Source organism: Barbus barbus, assembly GCF_936440315.1.
Source record: "Barbus barbus genome assembly, chromosome: 27".
Taxonomy (NCBI): Eukaryota; Metazoa; Chordata; class Actinopteri; order Cypriniformes; family Cyprinidae; genus Barbus; species Barbus barbus.
Genome location: NC_136755.1, coordinates 14504506 through 14530497, shown reverse-complemented (window position 1 = coordinate 14530497; position 25992 = coordinate 14504506). Strand labels below are relative to the sequence as shown.

Sequence of the window (25992 nt, the reverse complement as noted above, 5' to 3'; positions counted from 1 at the left end):
AACAGTTAGCCTACTCACAACCAGAGTAGGCTATGTGAGCGGAGCGAGAGTGGAGCGGTGTGATTTTGAATGAAGCGAGGAGCGGATTTTTTAAAAGTCAGAGCGGCGTGGTTTTCACTTGCTCCACCACCGCTCCATCACGAGTACCATTCATGCCAACGACCCGGCCGTAATATAACTGCATATTTAGCAAGAATTCACAAGTTTAAAATATTTAGCTAGAGAAGGATCACTCAAATCAGAAAGAATGTGAATAACAGCAATGGACATGAGTGGGAAGTTATAATAGTTCAAGGAATTTGTTTGTTCCTTCTAGTAGGGCTGGGTATCGTTCAAAAATGTTCGATATCGATACCGATACCTTGAGTTCGATACCGATACCTGAACGATACTTTTTCCGATACCAGTTTTATAAAATCAGTTTTAATAAGATTACATTATCTCAAAAAACTATTTTTTTTAGCTTGTTGATATTTATACAGACTCAAAGCCTCATCTCCTGAGCCAATGCATAAAGGAACAAAATATAGCCAACACAACAAATAAATAAATAATTTTAATAAAGTTCAAATTGTTTTCAGTTTACACATCTGTTAGGCTACGTTTACATTAGTGTGTGTTCATTTTAAAACACAAAACTCAGACAGAATCATCATTTCTAGGTTGTTAAAGACTTATATAAAGACTGTTGTGGTTAATTTAATTTTAAATCTTCATCCACTTTCATAAGTGGGTGTTTTATTTTCTTTCACCATATGTTTTATTGTTATTAAATTCTGGTGTAGTATGTCTAATTATTTGAATGCATAAAAACAACTTAGTTTATTTAAATTTATTCTTAAAATAGCCTTATGAAATGTTTTATTTTTCCTCAGAAATTCTGTTCTGTATCTGGTTTTCAAATGAAGACATAAAACATGAATTTAATTTATCTTTAAATTATTGAAAATCAAAGTTTATTTATTTTGGCAAACAAAGGGGGGTTACTATTAAAATTAAAACATGGAATAACTGTTGTGTGATCATTACTAAAAAAAAAAAAAAAAAAAAAGTTTTAATTTGAATAGTAGCCTAGTAGTAGCAGTATGTACTGTCTGCTGAACAATATTAATATATTTCTGCGGCAGTGTCAAATTAAACCGAACTTTTATTTTGACGGGTTGTCTGTAATACCTTTACAGTTCTGTGTGTATATGATATGACGCTAGTTTTACTCGAATCAAACGGTAAAACGCTCATGAAGTGACTCTCAGAGCAGGTCTGGAGATGTTGTTCATGTGTTTATGTCCTCATTGAGTGAGGCGGCAGACACTGAAATGACCGCGAGCGTCACGCGAGCTTCAGTCTGTGTATAATAAACAAACCGCGCGATTTAAAGAGCGGACTGCTCCATGTGTTTTCGAATCGCTCTGCGGATGTCAAACACTGATCAATCTGCGCGTCGCCGTTTCTAGTCAAACACACCTAGTGCTGCAGGCTTATTGGCTCACTGACGGTGATGAGATTAACCCCTTAGGTATCGAAATTTGGTACCGAACGACAAGACGTTTTTCGATACTCGGTGGTATCGAGGCAATTCGGCCGGTGCCTAAAAAGTATCGAACTCGATACCCAGCCCTACCTTCTAGATACTGAATATTTTGAGCTGAAAGCATGATTTAAACAACTACTACAACACTTATTCACACGCAATCGCTCTCTCAATAATGCATTCAAACAAATGTAATCTTTCATCTGTATCCGATTTCGAATGAGCAGAAATCTGTAAGAAATGCATCGATCCGTAGGTAAAACAACTGACGAAAACGTACTGATATTTTCATCACAAAAAATATAAAATAAATGCACTGCAAAAAGCAGCAATTATGCCTTTTAATGCTGACAACCATGTAATTAGCTTGTCATGTGGTAGGAAAAAAAGTTTGCACACTAGTGTTCCAATAAGCCACGTTGAAACAATCTTTTATTTTATTTTTTAATATAGGCCTATGAACAGAACTGTGATACTGAAATACTTTAGCTGCGGAGCGAAGGCAGAGCGGTGTTTCTGATTTCAGTGAGCGCGGAGTGGAGCGGGAGCTGGAAATGGTGAACCCGGAGAGGAGTTATTAAATGCCTGGAGCGCGGAGGGGAAATTGTTGACGCTCCACTCCGCTCACATAGCCTACTCTGCCTGTCACCACCACACAAATGTGGCATTTTGTTAATGACTGTCCTACCACAGGATTTAACAACAAGTAACAGCTCACAGTTACAAAAGACACTGTAACAGTATGTCACAAGCAATTCTAGTTGCACTTTATCAATTAATTTCTTAAATTATACTTTGACTATGTTCTGGCCCGTCATCTAGTGGCAATTTATTTTTGGCCCGATGCCAAATTTGCTTGCAGACCCCTGCTCTATATGTAACTTTCCTAATAGCTTTCATCAGGGTTGCGATGCATCACACAAAGCACTGTGACCCATACCACCCCCCCCCCCCCCCCCCCCCACCCCACAAAATACACTTTGTGGATATATTTAAAGGGAAATGAAAGAAAGGGTGAGCTAGATCTTACAGCAGGGGTCGGCAAGTAAGTTTGGCATTGGGCCAAAATTTTATTTTGGCGACTATGTGACTGTGACTTTCATTCTGGAAATAAGCAACATTTAACATTTTATGTATAGATACAACTATTGCAATAATATAATGTCAATAATTACAATTAAGGTTTTCTAAGAAAATTACCTCCAGAGATGCTTGGATTGGTTTGGAGAGAGGATAGTGGCCAGGAAAAAACTAAAAAAAAAAGTTTTCTATTTTCTGTCTATACATCTGTGCTGCATCTTTTCTGTCTGGGTTAATTAGAAAAATTATCTAGTAGGAACCGGTCGCACAGCAACACAGAGGCTTTTCTTTCTCGAGGCTTTCTAATCTGAGCGTGCTCAGTTCAGTGTGCCCATGGTGACAGTCCCTCTTCACCGCACCACAGGGATTATAACAGGCCGGAGAGCTGAGAGAGGAGATGCCAGGTTTCACATCCTGCAAGCTCTGGGTTACTGTGGACAGTCCCTCCTAGCCACACTATTTCAGGGGGAATGATATTTGGAGAAAGGTGTTTGCCGAAGAACAAAACAACAACAACAAAGCTTCACAAAACAGCCGAACAGGCGGTTGGCCATCTGCTGAGGGAGCGAGACAGACTTTGCTGTCTTGCAGAGATTGTGGAGAATCCCAATGGTACATTGAGAGGGGTCATATAAATAACGAAATTTCCAAATGAGGTGGACTTGTCTGGGGAGCCCACAATGACGTTGGTGTCCACATGAAATATTTCATTTGATATAGAATATTTGAAATATTTCATCAAAATTTTTATTTCTTTATTTACATTCACGAAAACATACAATTTCTAAACAAAGATAAACAGGAATTAAAGAAACAACATCTAATGTGGGGAAAGAACAAAATGACCCTTTTTTTGTCCATAAATTGACAGCAAATTCACAAAGTCCACAGCTGAATTTTTCGAAAATTCTCTAAAAAACTTGATTAAAAATAAATAAATAGAATTAGACTAATGTTAAAATTTTCACTACAATATTTCAGCCTTTTTGTACTGTACAAAAGCAGTGCTATTGTTGTGATTGTTTTTGTGCCAACTTAAGTCTCTGTAAAAGTTTAATGGACATTAAGTGTGCACATTTAGAAAATAATAGCTTGCTCAAGAGTCAAGAACCAGATCAGTTTGATTCGCCTCTGAATCATTCAGCTTCATTTTTGAATTGGATTACTGTTTGAATCATTATCAGTGTTGGAGCGTGCATTAAGATGCAACTGAAGGACACAACGTATATAATCTTTGCAAATAATTTATACACCAATGACCCTTTTCTCATTTCCGGGGTTCTCTGATGTGTAAGTCATAGTGGTGAATGGAAACTACAACAAATATTAGGGATGTATAACGCACCCCGGGACGGTTGAAAATCGATACAAATGTGTGACTATTCAAATGCAGCACATTTTTAGATTGTGATTAAAATACAGTGGTGGCCTCTAATTTTAAATGGAAAGAGCACAGGCAAAGCCTTGTTTACATGCAGAGATTTATTTTATTTGTTATTTATTTCAATTTAGTTTTGTTAACTGACATATTTCAGTTTCACAAAGAAATATGCAGAATTTTGACCAAGCAATAATAAAAGGAAACTTCTTCATTTATGTCTCAAATTTAATTTTGTTCAAAAACTGTGAGAAAAATTGTACTGTGAAATCAGTATCGCAAATCGTATCGCGAGTTGTTACATCCCTAACAAATATAATTTTTTCAAATCCATAGCATAATTTGTCATTTTCTAAAAATGACTGGACTGATGGTTCATAAAGCAGCAGTAATTTAGTTTTTTATATGTCTTTTTAACTAATAACTTACTAATAAATAAGTTTAAATAAATAACTTTTTTACCAATAACTTTAAAACTCTACACACAAAAATAAAGGTGCTTCACGATGCCATAGAAGAACCTTTTTTGTCTAAATGGTTCCATAAAAAACCTTTAACATCTGTAGAAACTTTGTTTCACAAAAAGTTCTTTGTGGTGAAAGACGGTTCTTCAGATTATAAAATAGTAAGAAAGAAATGGTTCTTTAAAGATCCTTTGACTGAATGGTTCTTTGTGGAACCAAAACTGGTTCTTCTATGGCATTCCTGTGAAGAACCTTTAAAGCACCTTTATTTTTAAGAGTGTAAGATGAAAGTTTAATTGTCTTTTAATAAGAATCTCCAAAACTGTGGAATATTTGTTCACAAATAATAGCTTGTTCACATCATGTCAGGAACCAGATCAGTTCAATTTGTGAATCAGATATCATTGTTGAAACGAGTTAAAATGTAAATATAACATCTTTGTAAATATTTTGCACAGCAATGAACGCTTTTCACATTTCTGGGGTTCTCAGAAGTGGAGGTCATAGTGGTGAACAGAAACTACAACAAATATAATTTTTGCATTACCATTTGCTCCAATAGTAAGAAAAGAGACAAGAGAAAAATGTCAAATTTGCCATCACGCCCCAGCCGTTATATTAGAAACACTCATGCAGCAGCTGTACTTTTTGTTGTGTTACCTTGCAGCATTAAATTACAGAAAACTAATGTGTTATTAAAATTTAGAAGATCATATTGACAATAAATTATATGCTGCATTCAAGTTTGCAAAGGTCAGAAGATCCTTTCGCTACCAAAGATGTTTTCATACCCCCTTTCACAGCGCATTGGTGAGAGTTCTCCCTCACCCAGGGTGGCACGAGAGACGAGACCCTCTCCTGAGATCATCAATAATTTGAGGGTTATGTGCAGACGCCAATGACTGATAGGGAACGAAAATGTAGTAGATAGATGACACAAAGGAGCGGGGCGCCTTGACTGATGTTGCTACTTAAGCGCTGTGCGTTTTCTAATTATGTGATTTATGACCATCATTGCAGATTCACTGGCTCGCTCTTTTCCAGACCACTCGGCTCTCCTCGCCTCCTCCTACTTCCTCGCTCCATTATTGCGGCATTTATCTGCCAAGAGGACATTTTAAGAGATCTTTTTAATTAACCATCTTACACACGCTCTAAGCCGGGTAACTGGTTATTCAACGCAAATTAAGTTTTAAACAAGTGCGCATGGGTGCATACAAATGGGCGCCTTTTAAATGTTTTGTCGCTGCATCAAAAGTGAGATAACGACGCGAGTGGCGGTTCAGACTGTTGCGGTTTAAGGTTATCGCAAGGAAGTTTGGACTCTCATCTTCATTCCAGACAGGCATCTCATCAAATTCACTCTTCCCGGGTGTATCATAGTGATTAAAAAGGTGACAAACCACAGAGGACTGGCGATACCTCCTCAGTGACATGTTCTCATTCTGAAGCCACGCTGGCTTTTTACCACTACACTAACTCTCCACATATGCACGCATAATCTGCATGAAATTGAGCAATGTTTAGCTCCAATAAAGGAGATAAACTTTTCGACAAACTTTTGGAATATTTTAAAACCTTGAATCCTAACAATTCCTTTCACAGTTGCTGTTGCCAATGACATTTTTGTTTCGGGGCATATCCTGCTAAATGGCATTCTAAGCACAGACTGTTATTTAGACAAAAAGAGAGATCTACAGAACATTTCAGACTTTCACATTTTCGCACTCATTAAGTGACTGTCACCCATGGCGACGCACCTTGGTGATGTGGTTGCCATAGTGAGCAGGGGAGAGGTTGGTGGCCTTTAGCTACAGAGTCAGGGCTGAGTGCATGGCCAATGACAGGTCAATCAGTTAGCGCAAATGAAAGAATTTTGCAAACAGGAGGCCCATTACAGCGAAGAGAATTACCTCAACGCTGTCTACCCTGTGGGGTGCTGCCTACAATCTAGATTTCTTTCAATCACAGCTCATTACCCAGGTGCGAAAAATCCAGGGAGAAGACTTCTGCTCTCTTTACACTCTTTTCACTGTGAAGTCAAAAACGAATTCTGTGAACAATATGCTCCTGCCGCCAGATCCACGTGACATGTCTCAGTATCCAAAACTGTGAAATGTGTCTATTAGCCAAAGAGATGTTGACTCAAATCACTTCAAATTTATTGACTAAAGGTTAACAAGCCATTATGTTTAATATAGCTTTCAAAATAAGAGTCTGATGTACCATGCAGACATAAATGTTCAAATTTATGGTCATTAATGCCCATTAATGAAAGCTAAGCTGCAAAAAATATGGATAGCTATAGTTATACTTTTGATGTTATAACCACAAATGACGGTGTATACTTAGCAAATAGTGTATACAATAGAACCAACAGTTCAAGTGAAAACATTAGCTAATTATTATTAAGGTTGTTTCAGAGTAGCTGCTGTCATGTTAAGGGAATGAATTTTCTGAGCTGAATTTATCAGCTGTTACTCCAGTCTATTACATGATTCTTCAGAAATCATTCTAATATGCTGATTTGCTGCTCAAGAAACATTTCTTATTATTATAATTGCTGAAAACTAGGATTGTCTGATGAACAGCATTTTAAATATATAACCAGTAAATACATAAAAATATTTACTGTCACTATTATACTCTGAATTTAATACATCCTTGCTGAAATAAATATTTATTTGTTTAAAAAAATTAAAAAAAAAAAAAACTTAAAAGGTGCAGGGAACAAAATTATGTTCAAAAAGGATAACAAAAACAAATAAATGAACCAATGTTTTAAACCGACAGATTCAGAGAGTAGGGCTGCACGATTATTGCTAAAATGTGAATCACGATTTTTCTCCATGGGAATTGAGATCACGATTCTCTTACACGATTCAAATTTTTTCAACCAAAATGTATTGCACTTGAGTACAAAAAAACAAAAAATTTATTTGAGTAACAAAAAATTGTCTCTTTTCTTTATTTTAGACCCCTAAAGTGAATAATATTAAAGCTTTAAGTTGTTGAACATAAGAGAACATTAACAATAACAAATAAAAATATTCACATTCACACGGGGCGTCGGCATCAACGCCTCTCGTTTACTTTGAATGGAGTGACGTCAAGCGTTGCCTCACTGGCATTGCACGCGTGAGGAGTTGAAAACTTTTCAACTTTTCAAGCGCCAACGCAGGCGTCAGCCAATCAGATCGCCTTATGCAAATACCCTAGCGCAGACGCAAGCCAATTCCATTCATGCAGCACCAGAAAAGTATGTGATTGGCTGTTATCACTATGACGGCGCATCAGCACCATGGTCAGCACCAGACGCCCTCTGTCAAGCGTTGATGCTGACGCCCCGTTGAAGCAGCGCTGCGCAGAATGATCACCGTATGACATCAAAGTACCGCAAGAGCGATTTGAATGCTTAGGATCTGACTGCTTTCTTATCGCTCTCGTGGTACTTTGATGTCATACGGTGATCATTCTGCGAACGCGCCTATTGACTCCGTTTAGGTCTGCCGCCCTGTTACACGTCACGTGAGTGACAGCGGAACGTGGCCAATGAGGGAGAGGAGAAAATTGATCGAGATTTATGATTGATTGGTGAATTAATAGTGTTTTGTTGTTGTGTGAGTGTAACCAATAACGCGTGAATGCAGCATGATCTGAATGCAGGGAAATACACGGAAGTGAATCGCCGTCATTTAAAAATGAGATCGCATTTATGTATGAATCGAGATCGTGAATTTTTTCAGATTAATCGTGCAGGCCTAATAGAGAGTACCAAAAAAATCAAGACCTCACGAAGCAGTTCACCCAAAAATTTTAATTCTGTCATGAATTACTCGACCTCATGTCGTTCCAAACCCGTAAGACCTTCGTTCATCTTCAGAGCACAAATTAAAAGATATTTTTGATTAAATCCAAGAAATAGTCCATGTGACATCAGTGGTTCACCAGTAATTTTATGAAGCTACGAAAATACTTTGTGCACAAAAACAAAAATATTGACTTTTCAACAATTTTTTCTCTTCCTTGTCAGTCTTCCACGTGCGTTCACGAAAGCACTACGACATATGCGTGTGGTGCTGCTGAAGCAGGAGCTGGCGTTCTGACATAGAACCCGAATTTGCTGCGGCTTGTTTGCAAGCAGAGAAATGCACACGCATGCTTCATGGTACTGTCATGATCACATGGACTACTTTAATGATGCCCTTACTACCTCTCTGAGCCTTGAATGTGGTAGTTGCATTGCTGTCCATGCAGGAAAAAGCTCAGAAAGCTCTCGCATTTCATCAAAAATATCTTAATTTGTGTTCCAAAGATGAACTAAATTCTTACAGGTTTGGAATGACATGAAAGTGAATAATTAAATGACAGAATTTTCATTTTTGGGTGAACTATCCCTTTAATACTTTGCTTTATTTCATTCTAAATATTATCCTATATAAATCCACTTTAAAAACTGATGGATTTAATATTTTTTTGATATGTAAATTTAATAGAGACATTATAATGCATTTTAAAAAGACACACATTGCATTTACATACAGAAGTATTAAAGGTACGGTAACAAAAACAGCCTCTTCAATCCAAAGGTCATTAAGAGGGTGGAAAATAGTTGCAGAAAACTACAAAATTTATAAATAAAATAAATTGTTTTTAAAAAACCTTGAGTTACATAGGATTGAAGTGGAATTCAGAAAGATGCTATGAAAGTGTAAAATATGGGCCCATCCCAACCTGATTAGAGAGCTTGAAGGAAGCTGTTTGTATCAGGGTGGGCTGTAAGCTCACTGGAGCTGTGATAGATGAGGCGTACAGTCGAATCAAGGATGGGATGGGGGTGGAGAGAGACGGAATGAAGATGGACAGGGGAGAGAAAGGATGAGGCGGTTGAAGGTAAGCCATACCTGTCCAAGGATCCCCCCCATCATGCTCCATATGGCTTGGCCCTCAGTCCTCAGCTGGCCATTGACATTCTGCATGTCCTCCAGAGACTCGCACAGCTGTGGCAGATAAAACCGCAGCAAGGCGGGAGATAAGATAAGACAAGGACAAGTTGGGCAGCTCAGTCTGTTACACACACACACACACACACGGAGGGACTAACATGTGTACACAAATCTGTGAACATCTGAATGGCCAATACATGCATACGCTTACAGTGCATTACAAAATCCAGGTTGATTTTAGGCAAACAATGTTACACATCAAAACACACACTCGCGCAAAAAAATAACATGTCCTACTATTAACAGATTCAGAGCCCAGCACACCATGAAATAAGGCATTCCTGCGTTTACATCCATCTCTTTCGCGCACACACACACAGCTGTGGCATTTCGCCGTGTAGGGGCCACTCTCAGCTCCAGACAGTAGATAAGCATCAGGCAGGCGTTTGATAAAGACGATGATGAGAGGAAATGGTGGAGAGGTGAAGTTATTATGGGTATGTGAAACGAAACTGCAGAGAGCCGCCCCTTATCTACGCTGTCTGTGAAGATGAGGCTCCACGTAGGGAGCTAACATTTAAAACGGGTGTGATAAACCACAGTTATGTTTTAAGGGGGGGCAAACACTTTTTCACACAGGGCCATGTGGGTTTGGATTTAGTTTTCCCTTCATAGAAAAAACCCTTCATTTAAAAACTGCATGTTGTGTTTACTTGTGTTATCTTTGATTAATATTTAAATTTGTTTGATGATCTGAAACATTAAAGTGTGACAAACATGCAAAAAAATAAACAAAATCAGGAAGAGGGCCAACACTTTTTCACACCACTGTATATTGAGATGCACTTTTACGGTTTTATAAAATTACTCAAACCTGTGAAGTCATTACAGAAAATTAGCATTTTCTCATTGGTGATGCAAATGCATTGCAGTTTCCAATTATAGAATGTTAAAAACATTGAACCAAACAATCCAACTAACCATGAATTCTTTACAATTCAGGATTATTAGACATAATTTCCAGATGACTCAGTCCCTGCCTTAGACGCAACTTTTGTGAATAAGCAGTCAGCTTTCCACAGATGTTGATTTTCATGGGGATCTCTCTCTAAGGCCGGCGTCGTGCTAATGCATGTTGAGTGCCGTAATTAACAACACACACTCCATTAATACCGCTTTAATACATGTGGCGCAGAAAGACTGGACGCCACATTAACTCCTCCAACTTTCTCTCCTCGCTTTCATTCTATTCCTCATTGGGCCAGATGAGAAAACACCACCTACCCAAATCTGCTTCAAGAGATAATGTTTAGGAGGATTGAGGGTAGGAGGCAAATAAATAAAGAAGCACAGAACATTAGTTGCTGTTATACCAGGGGTTTAGAAAATTTCATTAGGTTTTTTACATTTAAATAAGTTTAGTTATAATTTAATTGTTCAAAATTATATTTTATTTTGTTTGTATTTTCTGAACTTTAGTTGGATGGTTTGCACCAACTATTTTTATTTTTCTTTTGTACTTGTTTTATTTTTGCTTCAGTGGAAGATCAGTTATTGTTGATTTTACACTGTTTGTTACTTGAAACAAAGCAGAAATAAAATATAAATATTAGATGAAAAACTTGTTGACTTGTTAACTAACTGAAGTTTAAGTTGAAGTATTAAAATCACTTAAACATGAAATAAGTTAAACAAAAAATAAGTAATAAAATTACAAACAAATAAAGTTAAAATGAAAAATAAAAATTATTAATTCAAATTATTTATAAATACCACAGTTCTAAAATAGCACTGTTAGCAGCAGAATAGACTAATGCTAAACTCATTCTTACTATAATTTTATTGCATTTCCATTTATAGCTTTAGTTGAATTTTTCAGGCTTTTGCCATTTTTTTCCCCATTTTAGTTAACAAATATTATTCACTGCCAGTTTTCATCATCTGAATTTAAGTCAACAAAAATAACCTTGTGTTATACAAAATCCCTGCTTTTTTATTCCTCTCTGCAGTTGGTCCAGCACAAAGTAGCTTAAAAGGAGACTTCACAGTTGTATAGTAAATGGAAAGACTGAAGCATAATTGGCATTATATAGTAGCTGTTTAGGAGCTTTTCCGCCCGCTCCTGGGATACTATTCCAGCAGTGCGTCGTTATTTCCTGGTGTGCGAGACTCTGCTTAACCACCAATGGCCAAAACAAATGTGCTACAGACAAGCGCTAATGAAAAAAAACAGATGCTAGCTAGAGCCTGGAGTGTCAATAGTAGACGGACCTTGTTGTACTCCATGTGCAGCTTCTCCTGCTCTGTCTCCAGCTTGTCTTTAAGGTTCTTCTGCTCCACAATGTTGTCCTGGATCTGAATCATCCTCATGTTCCGTTCTGAATACCAACAGACACGAACAAATCGATACTGAGATTGCTATCAGAGTACAGGAAAAGTATATCAAAAGAAGATTGAGGGAGAAAGTGTGAAAAAAGAGGAACGTTAAGAGAAAAAGAGGGAGAGAAAGTGCACTGATAGAGGATAGGCCTCCTGCTAGAACCTAATGGAGTGTGTGCCCAAGGTTACTCTACACATCTGCTCTTAACATCACTCATTTGGAGGGCAAGTGCCTAGCTGCAAGGCTACAGAGTGGGATGCATGTCTCACGCTCACTGTCTGATACCGCCTGCTGTTCCGCAGGCAGATTCAAGTATGTTAGGGACAGCAAATCACATGCTGCAAATGCATCATTGCTAGTTTTGGCCATTAAAATGAAAAAGTGGAAAATATTATCATAGAGGGTTGAGAAATGCTGATTCTCAAACAAAAGATCATAGACCTGATGGGTTAACAAAGACACTCAAAGACACTCAGGACAGTTGACAGAATTGTGACATGTTTTTGTCTTGTCAATTTAAATATTCAAGCAATTTCATACAATCCAAGCACAAGAACATGCAAAAGAGAACTCTGCTTCAGACAGCGCAACAGTAGGGCTTCAACGGACGAAAACACGTACAATTATTTGAAAATACGCGGTTTTGGCGAGTTACCTCGTAAACGTAGTCTTAAATGAGTTATAAAGTCTTAAATGAACGTAAAGAGTTTGGAGAAAATAGGATGTGTCAGATCGTCATGCGCATCAGGTTTTAAAGACAGACAGCACTGATTTTGAAGTGAAACCTGCTGAAGTCTGTCATTGATGTAAATCAAAGAACAAAAGAAAAAGAAATCACTCGACTGCTCTAGTCGTTGATTGACTTTTGTAGCTGAATAAAGATTAATCTGTATAGTTTATGCATATAGGCTACAATTTATAGTTTATGTGAAGATTGTTTTAAAATCACTTAATATTTCAGAGCCTATTAAATGTTAAAAATAATGGCTTTCAATTATACTGTAATGTTGAATGGCTATAATTAATAGGGAAAATTGAGGGAAAATGCATTTAATAGTAGCAGTATTGGTATTAATGCTTCATTAATAATAGGCTACTTTGTAAAAAGACGCCATTAAAAACATTTAAAATATACCATCTTTATGACAATATAAATATGCAATTAATCATGATTAATTACAGAGAAATATGTGATTACTTTTTTTTTTTTTTATTAAATCGATCGACACTAACGTTAACATTTTATAGATTTTAAATTTCTATTTAATTTCAAATTTTATAGGTCCCCCAGAAAGAGATCAGGATGGCCCCCACCCCCTTGGCCCCCTTCAAATTTTCAGTTCGATAATCCGGCCCTCAAATGAAGCTAATTGAATAGCCCTGCTCTAATCCGTTATCATGGGTGCGGAAAAAAAAAATATGCACCACATACATTCTGCAAACTGAGTATGTGTGAAACAGGTGTAACACAATAGACTGCACCGTTTGCCGAAAACATGCAAAGGACAAGAATCTCAATGTTTTTAGGACAAAAAAAAAATATCAATACATCTCTTTGTTGTTTTTTTCTTGTAAGTAAAGGACAAATTAAAAACTAATTTAACAAAATAAATTATCACGTCACCGGCAGGTGTGGCAAAAAGTTAGTTTTAGGCCCTGAATGTATGTCTGAGGGGAACTTACTGTCTTTAGAAAAGTTTAGATGGTATTTTTTTATTCTTTTTATCTTGCTTCTGTATAATGTATATTAAAGTTCATAAGTGCAGCGCTGCTTTGTTTACGGTGGAAACCAAGTAAATGCTTTAAGCGCTACTGTTTCATGCAGATATTTTTTATGTATAGTTTCACAAAACTGAAGTCAGACCATTATGTTTTTGCTTCAAATTTAGAAATTATACAATCTAATTTAGATTAAAAACTGCTCATGTTGCATGTATGCAGCATCTTTGTCTGGATAGTGATTAAAGTCAAATTTTTAATGGAAAGAACACAGACAAAGCCTTATTTTGTTTATATGAAGAGCTTTCTTTTATTTCTGTTACTTTTTATTTGATTTGGGGCTTGTTTTAAAATTTCAATTTAGTTTATTTACATTTACATTATATTTAAACTTTGTTATTTAGCAGATGCTTTTATCCAAAGTTATTATAGAAGCAATCAAAACCAACAAAAGAGCAATAATATGCAAGTGCTATATATTATTATAGCGTTATATTTCAATTTCACAAAGAAATTTGCAGCATATTGTCCAAACAATAGTAAAAGGACACATTTAATTTATAATTTGTCTTAAATCTCATTTTGTAAAAAAAAAAATTGTTAATCGAATTGTGAGTTGAGTGAATCGTTACATCCCTATCAAACATTATTTATTTTTTTATTAAAGTGAAAAACAGTTGAGAAAGAAACCATGTGTATCAGTATACTGGATATTTGCATTAGGTCTAATGTACCTGCAGCTGTCTGTATCATTAATGATAATCAAACAACAAAAGACAAAGAGAAAATCGCTCAGCGCTAATCTATATAGTGAAGACTACATTGTTGTTTATCATTTGACTGTTTATACACTGTTTATTTCATCTGTATCTTTGTTCTATTGTATTTATTTGTGCCATTACTTGTTTTTACTTTATATTTGACTGTTTATTTGTCTTTAAAGGAATATTTCACCAAAAAATGACAATCTACTAAACCTAAGGGCATCCAAGACCTTGAGTTAAAAACATCTTGATAGATTTGTTTTTTACAGGCATACAGCTTTTCACTTGACAAGACATTCATTGATGGACTGGAGTCATGTGGTTAACTTCTGGATTGTTATTATGTTTTTATCTGCTATCAGGACTCTCATGCTGATGGCACCCATTCACTGCAGAGGATCCATTGGTGAGCAAGTGATGTATAGCTGAACAAACAAACTCTTGGAGGGTTAGTAAATTTTCTGCAATTTTTTGGGGGAAGAAATACTGCTTAAATATTGTTGAAACTTTATATTAGTTAAACTAGATTCAGCTGTGGTAACGGAATTGGAATTGTTTCAAACCACCTACCTAGGTAGTAGTTAACAAAGTCTGCCGTGAGGGCAGGCTGCTTATGTTTACGCCGTCCGTCCACGCTTGCACTGGTATCGGACGTGTCCACGGGGAAGATGTCTGTGCTGATACCCATAAGCTCTGCTTTACGCATCAGCTTACGGATGGCCGAAGCACTAGAGGTGAGTGGCCGGGGAAGCTTCTCTCGGGGCACCCACGCCTGCGGCCGAGTGTTTCGAGACAGCTCTGCTTTTGCTCTGTACTGCTGGAGCCGTGTGGTTATTCGAGCCTAGAGGTCGGGAAATCACAAGCATTCAAAAATAAATGACGACTGATCATTCAACAGCCTATCTGATGTATGGAAGACAATGTCTGCCTCAGAGTAAAGAGGACCTGAGCTTCAGGTGTGAGCTGCTTCTCCCTTTCCTGCAAAGACACTTTGCAGTAGGACTGCAGGGCCAGATAGTTCTTCCTTTTCCATTTCCTGTCAAAGCGGTCTGCGTGCTGCTTGCAGTAGGCAAAAAATGGATCCGCAATGTCCTGTGGGTAAAAATGGATCATGACTTTAGAGACAGACTCCCATGAGACCTTAAATCTTGAAATATAGCTTGGTAAAACAGAGAAAAGGAAAAATCAGTGATGAATGCCAATAATCGGTTTTATATTATTGTTATTAATAATATAACACAGATGGGTCCAATTAAAATTCTGACTGCATGAAATGCATACACAGCCACTGTGAAATGGCGATAAACAAATCTGCATTAATGTATTAAGGCAGCAAGCTACTAGATTGCTTGGCAACTGTACATTGTATATAGTGTAACACAGCCTCTCAAAACTAATTGCTTTATTTTTTATTATTCTCATAATTTTCTAACTTTTTCTTACCAAGTACCCTTTGGTAAACAAAGAGATGTTACATTTTATTGTGTACAACTGATGATTAGACTAGGCTATAATATCATGCGTTTATATTAATGCATTTTCATATTTTATGATACCATTCAAAAGTTTTTAAATGAAATTAATCAGAAGTGACAGTAAATGCAGTATAATTATAACATTACAAAATATTTATCTTTCAAATAAATGGTGTTCTTTTGAACTTACTAAAAGAATCCAGAAAAACATCCAGCAGCACTACCATTTTCAACATAAGAAATGTTTCTTGACCAGCAAAGCAGCATATTAGGATGATTTCTCAACGATCATGTGGCAGCGAAGACTGGGGTAATGGCTGCTAAAAATTCAGCTTCGACATCACAAATAAATTACATTTTAAATTAGAACTCAGTTATTTGAAATTGTAATATTTCACCATATTACTGTTTTTACTTTTTAATTTATTTTTGATCAAACAAATGCAGCCTTGAGGAGCATAAGAGAGCATAAGAGGGGAAAAGGAAAAAAAAAAAAAAAAAAAAAAAACCTTACCCACCCCAGATTTTGAATGATAGTGTATTTTCCAAAGGCATTAAAATAATGATTAAATGTACAAAGTCATACATGTACATTTTTTTGCCACTTAATATCATTTATTCTGGGAGGGACAATGGAACAAGAAGCTGAACTATGGCTTCTTTAGCTAGGTTGAAGTTAATAACATTTTTAAATAATATGGTATTATTTTGTTTCAAATTAGTATGAAATACAACATGACTAACAGATCCTCTTAAGTTTGGCCATGGACCAATTCACTTCTGTTGAAAAACCTGTTTGAAACAAACACTGGTCATCCTGGGTGTTCAAGACAGATTCTTAATTTGGCAATTCCTCAAGCAACCAATAAATTGAAAGAAAGAAACAAACAAAAAAAAGAAAACCAAGAACACAATAAAACTGTGTTCAATGTCTTGTGAAATCAGAGTGATGTCTAGAGTATCATCTAAAAGCATGAAAAAACCCTTGGCTGTGGTGCAAAACCTACTTCTTAAAATGCACACAACTTGGACAAATGTGAGGGAAAGGCTCAAGTCCTTAACAACAAAATCTCTGAGTGATTTGATTAAGGTTATTTCAAGATATTTCCCATCATCTCAAATACCTCACTATTGTTAACGAGGCACAATTGCTGCAGGTTTCATTTTAAGTGCTTGCGTGCTCAGACACCTGATAATTCTAATGTACAATTTGATTACGGGGAAACGGGAGTATCTTCTGAAATACAGGCTCACGCTTTCTGGCTGTTGGGATAATGATGCCCAGCGCTCCAGATTTTTATAGACCATCGGTGTCTGCGCATTCTCTGATAGCCGTGATAAATAGCCAGTCACAAAAGGCCTGTAAAAATTCCCCTCCCTTTTAAAGGACAAGTACATTTTGCAGAGAATGTGGGCGCTGAAGCCGAGGGCCAAGACAATGACTGATGTAAGGCTGGTGGGATTTTTCTAGGAATGGAAGGGGACTGCAGATCTGCCTTTCTCAGAAACAGCTTTCTATGGAAGGGGAGAGAATCTTAGAACAATGTCAGCCTATTTCAGCAGTTTCAAATCTCTGCAGAGACGTTCGCAGCAAGTTTCTCTCGCTGAGCTCACATCTCCTCGTCACAAGCACAGCATTTCACCCCCTCCCTCGAGGGCAGATGGAAGCACAGCCATTTTCCGTCATCCACAGAATCGTTTAGGCTTAAGGTGTCTCGCTGGATGCTATCAGCCCTCTCACCTGTTGATATGAGGCCCTTTGCACAGCTGACTGGATTAAGTGGATTGCAGTGAGTAGGCACTTTTCGCCAGTGTTTATCTGCGCTGAACGCCACCATCATATGCTTCTCCAATATGGACGGCATATTTGAGCCACGAGGCTGATGGTCTGTGACCACGCCCTGGGCTGGGAATTTGTTCAACTGGATGACCTCTTGCTCTGAGCCCTCTCTTTATGCTTATAGGTATCTTTTTGATAAACTCTCGCACATGCACTTCAAATGTGCATGTGAAAAACACGTGTTGACAGAGAATCAGAATCTTCTTAAAGGAACAGTTCACGCAAAAATTAACATTCATTCAACCTCAGGCCATCAAAGATGGAGATCAGTTTGTTTCTTCTACGGAACAGATTTGCAGAAATTTAGCATTATGTTACCTGCTCACCAACGGATCGAATGGGTGCCATCAGCAAACAGCTGATAAAAACATTAACAACACAATAATCTACAAGTAACCCACATGACTCCACTGCATCAATTACTATCTTGCAATTGTGAGAAACCGAATGATTGTAAGAAACAAATCCATTTTTGCGTTTTAAATTTAAATTGTCAATTCTGGCCAAAATGCGAGTCAATCCATGATAATGCTTCCTCCAGTGAAAAAGTCCATCCCCTGCTGTCCTCTCACATCAGATCCATTAAGATATTAGAACAAGACATTACTTGATGGACTAGAGTGGTGTGGATTATTGCAATGTTTTCATCAGATGTTTGGACTCTCATTCTGACGGCACCCATTCACTGCAGAGGATCTACTGATGAGCAGGTTAAGCAATGCTTAAAGGATTTTTTTGAGAATTTTTTGAGGATTATTTATTTTTTATTGAGGAATCCTTGTTAGATAAGACCTGGAATGTTAAAAGCATGACTCTAAACATTACAAAGCTGGCATCACAAGAATGCGACAATGGGGAAGTTGGAGAAAAACAATAAATAATGCAGTTCAAAGAGGATGACCACACACACTAACCTCTTCCGCAGCAGCTTCAGACAGCAGCCCTTCTCGTTGAGCACACGTAACGTGGAAGAACGAGCGGCACATTCCAGCATCACAGCTGATGCAAACACCTGTTCGAGCAAAGCGTGCGTCTTCGCACAAACTGCACTCCTGTAAACCATTAACCCAAACAGACCATTGTGACAACAGCAAATGACAGAAAACTACTAAGAAACCATGACAGGGAAAACTTTTTAGCATTTGCTAACTTCACATCTTGTTACTGTCCCTCTAAAGACTTGGGATTATTTATATTTTTGCAAAGTCAAGAAAGGTAAACCGAAAGCTGATTGTGTAACAGCTTTAATATGAAAAAAAGATCTTTAAACACCATTATAACAATCCCACTTTAATTTACTGTATAGTTCTATATTTAAGATAAGGTGGACAACGAGTCTCTAAAAGCCCATTTGACTTTCTCCAATTACTGGAGTTCAAAATTAAAATAATAATAGCCTTTCTCTAGGAGTAATTTCTTTTCACATGTACAGCACAAACCATTAAAAAAAAGCCTTTCAAGTGCTTCTAAAGTAATTTGCTTCCCAGTAAAAGGAACCTCTTCTGACTTACTGACACATAAAATAATGTCAGATAGAGTAAATGTCAAAATGTCTACAGTCGACAGAAATTCTTGGGAGGGAAGTGAAAGATGCCCTTTGCTCAGAAAAGGAAGTCAGCATTTCACATCTTTTTATCAGAAATGTATTTTGTTTTTAAATAAAGTGGCAAGAAAAAAAAAAAAAAAAAAAGAAAACAGGATTTCAAGCTATTAAAAATAATTAATATCTAGGATGCACCAATTCATCAGCTATTTTATTGATTGCTTTTAGCTGATAGTCCATGTAAATCTGTGATAATCTGACAGTGATAATATAATATAAATTCATCCATATATTCACATACACTACCAGTGAAAAGTTTGGGGTAGTAGTTTTTTTTTTAACGAAATTAACACTTTTAATGAGTAAGGATGGATTAAATTGCTCAAAAGTGGTGTAACTCAATTTACAATGTTACAAAACATTTTAATTTCAAATAAATAAAAAAAGGGGGAAAGAAAATAATAATATTTGGTTTCCATAAATATATTAAAGCAGCACAAGTGTTTTCGCTGGTTTCAGAATGTTTCTTGAGCATCAAATTAGCATATTAGAATGATTTCTTGCCATCATATCACATTAGCCATATTGTGTATATTTCATAACATTTTAGAATTTAACAGTCTGGTGCATTTTGCTGCAAAAGAAAGACATTTCTTAAATAAATGATGGTAATTTGATCAGTAGTGGTGGATTATAGCGTTCAAATACTGATTATCATGTTGGTTTACCACTATTAATAACCTGGGAAGTCGTGGCCTAATGGTTAGAGAGTCGGCCTTGTAATCCAAAGGTTGCGAGTTCGAGTCTCGGGCCGGCAGGGATTGTAGGTGGGGGGAGTGAATGTCCAGCGCTCTCTCCACCCTCAATACCACGACTGAGGTGCCCTTGAGCAAGGCACCGAACCCCCAACTGCTCCCCGGGCGCTGCAGCATAAAATGGCTGCCCACTGCTCCGGGTGTGTGTTCACAGTGTGTGTGTGTGTGTGTTCACTGCTGTGTGTGTGCACGTTGGATGGGTTAAATGCAGAGCACGAATTCCGAGTATGGGTCACCATACTTGGCTGAATGTCACTTCACTTCACTGTTCTTGAGGTAATGCTAGTTTATTTTTTAGCTGTCTGTCATAAGTAACTTTTGGTACTTGCCTTCGCTCCGTACTTTGAGTAGTTCATCTCTGTGAGTGTTACAGGCCGCAGCTTGTCAATGTCTCCAAATGCGACCCCTGGAACATAAAGGGCGCACACCACGTGCACCCACCTTCAGCAGAACAAAGCAAAGTTGAGCATTCATCCATAATATCAATTTTTACAATTATCATAAGGAATAAAAAAATTAGTATAAGGACACTTCCTTTGTGTGCTAAATAACAAATCATATGTTCGTAATGACATTAATTCAGAGGTCCACCATTAGCAGAACAAAGCCGCATCTAGTTAATGGAAGACTATTCACTATTCCCTGAACTGCTATAACCCTTAAGCCATTCTGAAAAGGAAATACTCAGTTACAGGTTCAAATATACTCTAACTTGACCATTCGGTGTGACAGAATTTCAAATGCAGACTTTAGGAAGGAGAATCTGAAGTCCAATATAAAGATATCCATCTTTGGTGAGCGCACGCTCCACACTTTAATTTGCTGTGTTTTTCATGCTCTAGTGAAGTAGTAAATTTGGGTGCAGGCGGGCTGAGGAGCACTATCAGTGATAACGTGGCTTGAGTCTTCACGCTTCAGACGCCTCTCTCCTCCTCTCCCTCAACCCCATCCCTCTCTCCCTCCTAGCCAAATCCACCACTTTTTCTCTCCTTCACTCATCCTGCACATACCTGTGCCTCTTCAAGTATTTCACTTATTTAGCATTTTTCCAGCATCTTAGCTCAGAGGATGGCATAAAAACTTTCAACGGATATACAACAATTAAAGGAGTAACTCAAAGATGAAAGGTGTGACGGGGATGGCTGTGCCTTTAATGAGTTTGCTAATGATGATAAAGGATAATATCAGACCATCGGTTAAAACTCACCTCCCTGCATCAGTTTCTTTGAAGATGCCGTCCTGACTGGGACAGAGCTCACAGCTGGGTGTGACGCCATTCTTGCACGCGTCACAGAACCACGGTTCTGTCGAGTTCTCCGAGGCCGAGCTCATGATAGAGTCACTTTCACCATCGACACCATAACAACCTGAGAAAAAAGAAAGGCTGTTTCTCAAATCCAAGAATGCAAAGAACGGACTTGTGTTCTCGTGGAGACCGGTCTTGCCAGGCTGCCTTGAAAGAACGAGCTAGGAAGGACGCGAGAACACAGAACGCATCCTTGTGAGAATTGAGATGTGTTGTGATCTTGCTGCTCAACTGACAGTCTAGGCAGGTTATAAGAAGCGAGACACCAGCACGCAATGCAAAATAAATAACACATAACATCACAAACAAATATCATAATGCTTTATTAAAAAAAATTATATATGCTTTTGTTGCTAAAACTTTTTCCCAGACAAAGCTAACAATAAGGCCATTTGATCAAATGGTAGCATCACAAGTCAAAGATGGAAGCATTGGGCCAACAAAAGCATTTTAATGCTGTCTCCTTAATTTCCTCAGGTTGCCAAGACAATTACTGTGCTGATCAGGTTACCATGACGCCTATTACACTCAGCAAACGTGCATCATGCCACCAATAAGGGCGGCAATCAGCTCCTTTTCAACATTGCAGAGATAACGTTCCCGTTCCTAATACAGCAAACCAGCCCCCGGGGCATTGGAGAAATGGAGAGAGAGAGACAGGCAAATAAAAGTTCAGGTACTTTGCATAGTCGCCACAAAAGACCGAAACAGCAAAATGTGCAGAGAATGCTTAAGCATGGCTTTTCTCAACCAGCAGGGTACACTTCTAGGTTTGTGGTGATAAACACAGCAGAACTTGGGAGCGGTAGATATTAAAGCTGAGGGGAAAAATTAAGGTGTGCAATTTCGTGAGGTAAATAATGTTTGTTTGCCAGAATCATCCAGGTCACTTTTTCCAAGAGAAAACAGGTGCATGTGAAAAGCACACAGCACCTCTCACCAGTGCGACCAAATAAAAGGTGTTCATATCCTCATCTTGCAGTCATTTTGTACTATGTGGTAATGGGTGCCATTACGAAGCCCAGCCTGACGTTTATTTTCTTAAAGAAAGGTATTATGGGAACACTGCTGGCAACAGTTGGGTGCGTATTACTGACTGGGCTTTGAACCATACGGCTGGAGCTCGCAATGATCAGTTTGCTGGTTTAACGGACTTACTGCTGAACCGTCAAGCAAATCTCCGATGTTCCTTTTGAACTCAGATACAAAGCTGGACCTGCTAAGCCACAGGGTGCTGGCTAATATGAGCTAAGCTGGAAAAAAGTGATGACTATAGGAGAGCTTCATAATCCCTGAGGAGAAGATTATCCTTGTCAGAAATGACGAGCTTGGCAGTTAAAGAGCGACCTGGGGAAGGGTGGTGACAAAATCAAGAGGAACGCATTTAAGATTTAATGGAGGAAGGTTCAAGACTGGCTTCAGAATGAGTTAACAGGCTAGGCATGTGTCAGAGTATAACTGAAATCAGACAATGAGTCAAAGATTGCTGATTTTGTGTGTGTGTTCTTCAATTTATTTGTTAGGTGTTCAACTTCACTCTTATGATGTGCAAACATTGGCTGGTATGCTATAAATAATCTGCATACTATAAAAACGACAGCGAGTTGGTTTATTTGCATCTTTAATAGCCAAAGGGAACTAAATAACTTCATTACAGTTCCGACTTCAAGCAAATGATTCCTTGAAGTCATCGCGATATATTTACACAAAAGGTCTATATTTTTTTTTTTTCTTTCAGCAAAACTTGCAATTACAGTCATCTACAGGCACCTACAACAGAACTGAATGGAACCGGTATCCGAAGGATTTGAAGGCTGCAATGTGAATCACTTATTTTAAGGTATGATTTTATGTTTTTGAAATAAGCTAAAATAAGTAAATATGCTCTCTAATGGTGCGTTCACACCAGATGCGAATGAAGTGTTAAGCGCGAGTGATTTACATGTTAAGTCAATGCAAAGACGCGAAAAGACATCCTGCGGCGCAAATTGAGTGATTCGCGTGAATCGCGCAAGTTGAAAAATCTGAACTTTGGCGGATATTCGCGCCGCGTTAACCAATCAGGAGCTTGCTCTAGTAGTGACGTGATTACGAGCGGAGGCAGAAATCCGAAACAACAGAGGACAAAATCATCGTCCTGTATGTGGATACCCGGAGCTGTACCATAGACCAAAGATTGCCTGTTAGATTTACCCAAAACAAATTATCTCTTATGTTTATCCACTACAGAGACATCAGAGCCAGTGGCAAATGTCAGAAGGACTAGCTGAGGTTATGCTCCTCTCTTCGGGATACATGAGCACAAGCGCCCGGTGATCGCCTGGAGCTCACGGCTCCGAAATCAGCGAAGCACATTTTCAAATAGGCGCTGTTTTTATAAATAAACCGCAGATTTGAGTTTTAAACCACTACATTCTCGGCTGAAATACCCGTGTCCAGTGTTTCCATAGCACATAAAGTGCAAATACCCTCTCAAAAAAATCCATGTCATTTCACAACGAGACTGGAGCCGCCTGGCAGAAGCCCTTCCCATGATGCGAATTTGCGTCTGTTGTGAAGTGAATTTCACGCGTGAATGAAGCAAGTAAACTCAAAATGTTCAAGCGTCCAACTACACGCGAATAGCACGATTTATTCGCGCAAGTCGCGTCTGGTGTGCGCACAGTTAGGCTGCACTCATACATTAAAATACTAAATGCTGAGAAATATTATTAGTATTAAAACAGCTGTTTTTTTTATATATTTTAAAAAGGTCATTTATTCCTGTTATAGCAATGCAGAATTTTCAGCATAATTTGGTGCTGAAGAAACATGTCTTGTTAAAATGAATGTTGAATGAATTCTAAAGAATATAATTTATTTTATTATTTTATTATTATTAATTATTTTTTATATTTTGTATCAATGCAAAAGTAAATGTAATAGGGCTGTGCGATTAATCAAAATCGCAATTTGAGATGTGGACGCGATATTACTCTGTTCCAGAGTATATGCATGACTGCCAGCCTTGAGTACTAACCAATAGAATGAGAGCACCTCCGTTCTCCCCGATCAGCACTGCTCTAGCCAACTGCATAAACGCCCACCATTTAAAAAGGGTCAGATCGAAAGTTAGGCAAATTAAAACTAAAGAAAAACATATGTAACTACAGCTTCGAAATGACAGACAACGAGGTAATTTGCAAGAGCTGCGTCACAACGCATTTCAAGAGCTCCCTTATCGGTTCTGCTTTCAGTACTGGAGAATAAAAGATACATTTTTAGATGTTTTTATTAGTAGACTTCATGAACGTTATCTTACACATTTTATCTCCCAACAGATTAATTTGAAATAAGTTTATAATGCATGTTCGCTAATTCAGAAGACCGCACACACAGCCCATGTCTCTGAATACTCGCTCGGCTCTGCCCCACGCTGCATGTCTCCCTCGTCTCACGGACGAGCCGTTTACACGCAGCTTGTCTCGTAATGCGCTTTTATACTCACGGTCTCGCGCCCGGTTCTGCTCCGCAAGTCTCTCACGAGCACATCTGGCAATATGGATGAGGCCTGACGCACGCACGCAACCCGAGTCAACTCGCGCCTGGCTCCGCGTTTAATACGAATATAAATTAAGTCTAAGTGCTTGCCAATTTCACTTGGAAGAAATGAAACATTCAGCACTTGTTCTTAAAATCCCAAATACTTAAAAATGAATAAATCAGCCAGTGTAACATGTAATACTTTAATAATTGACTAAAGAAATACAGTATTTCTATAATTCAGTAATTCTGTAAAAGTAGCAATACCATTATAACCTTTCCATCAGGGAAAAAAAACTAAAATAAATTAAAAAAAAAAAAAACAGTAGAATCCCTCCCAAAACACAATAGAAAATGTAATGGATTTATAATGGGGTTATAATGGTAATTGTATTGGTTTTAATGTAAACTATAATGGTGTCTACTGGTATTTGATGCATTCTATTGTAGGGATATAATCTAGCAGATGGCAACCAATAGAACAACAGTAATTACTATTGGAATAATGACCAAAACAAAAAGGAATTTTGTAATGGTTTTTATTGTTTTTTTCCAGCAGGGTAGCGACACTCATACTGTGCTGCACATTATTGACAATATTGAGCTGAAGCTTGACTTTGCAAATTTTAAAATCACAAATCAAATCGCAATATTTGTCAAAAATATCGCAATTTGATATTTTCCCCAAATCGCACAGCCCTAAAATGTAACAATATATTTATTTATTTATTTACATTTTACACAAAAGAATGTGCAAAAAAGCAGCAATATGAGGTAGAGAAAAATTATGAATAGCTTATTGATATAGTGATATTTACATGGAGTCAAGTGATGTTATGACAGAGTTAGAGTTTAGGAGCCTGATGGCCTGGGGGAAGAAGCTCCTCCTAAGTCTCTCAGTTTTTGCCATCAGGCTACGGAAGCGCTTACCAGATGGAAGCAAAGTAAATAGACGGTTACCAGGGTGATTAGAGTCCTTGATGATTTTGACAGCTCTATTTTTGCAGCGTTTGAGGTAGATGTCCTGCAGAGAGGAGAGAGCAGAGGGGGGGGGACCAGTCAGTATCTGGTGTGACCACCATTTTCCTCACACAGTGCAGCACATCTTCGCATAGAGTTGATCAGGTTGTCCACTCCTCTTCAATGGCTGTGCAAAGTTGCTGGATATTGGCAGGAACTGGAACATGCTGTCGTATACGCCGATCCAGAGCATCCTAAACATGCTCAAT

The 25992-nt window shown here is 37.9% G+C and overlaps 1 protein-coding gene across 1 annotated transcript in view; it reads right to left on the bottom strand.

The window, feature by feature from the left end:
• LOC306847037 (PHD finger protein 14) overlaps nucleotides 1–25992 on the bottom strand; it is a 99846-nt gene that overhangs the window by 54564 nt on the left and 19290 nt on the right. Inside the window, exons 5-11 of the mRNA XM_079380776.1 lie at nucleotides 21143–21302; nucleotides 20265–20376; nucleotides 18492–18629; nucleotides 15208–15354; nucleotides 14833–15103; nucleotides 11671–11777; nucleotides 9358–9453 (exon numbers count right to left, since the gene is read on the bottom strand). Coding sequence (XP_079236902.1) covers nucleotides 9358–9453; nucleotides 11671–11777; nucleotides 14833–15103; nucleotides 15208–15354; nucleotides 18492–18629; nucleotides 20265–20376; nucleotides 21143–21302 — 1031 coding nt within the window. The remainder of the gene's footprint in view (nucleotides 1–9357; nucleotides 9454–11670; nucleotides 11778–14832; nucleotides 15104–15207; nucleotides 15355–18491; nucleotides 18630–20264; nucleotides 20377–21142; nucleotides 21303–25992) is intronic.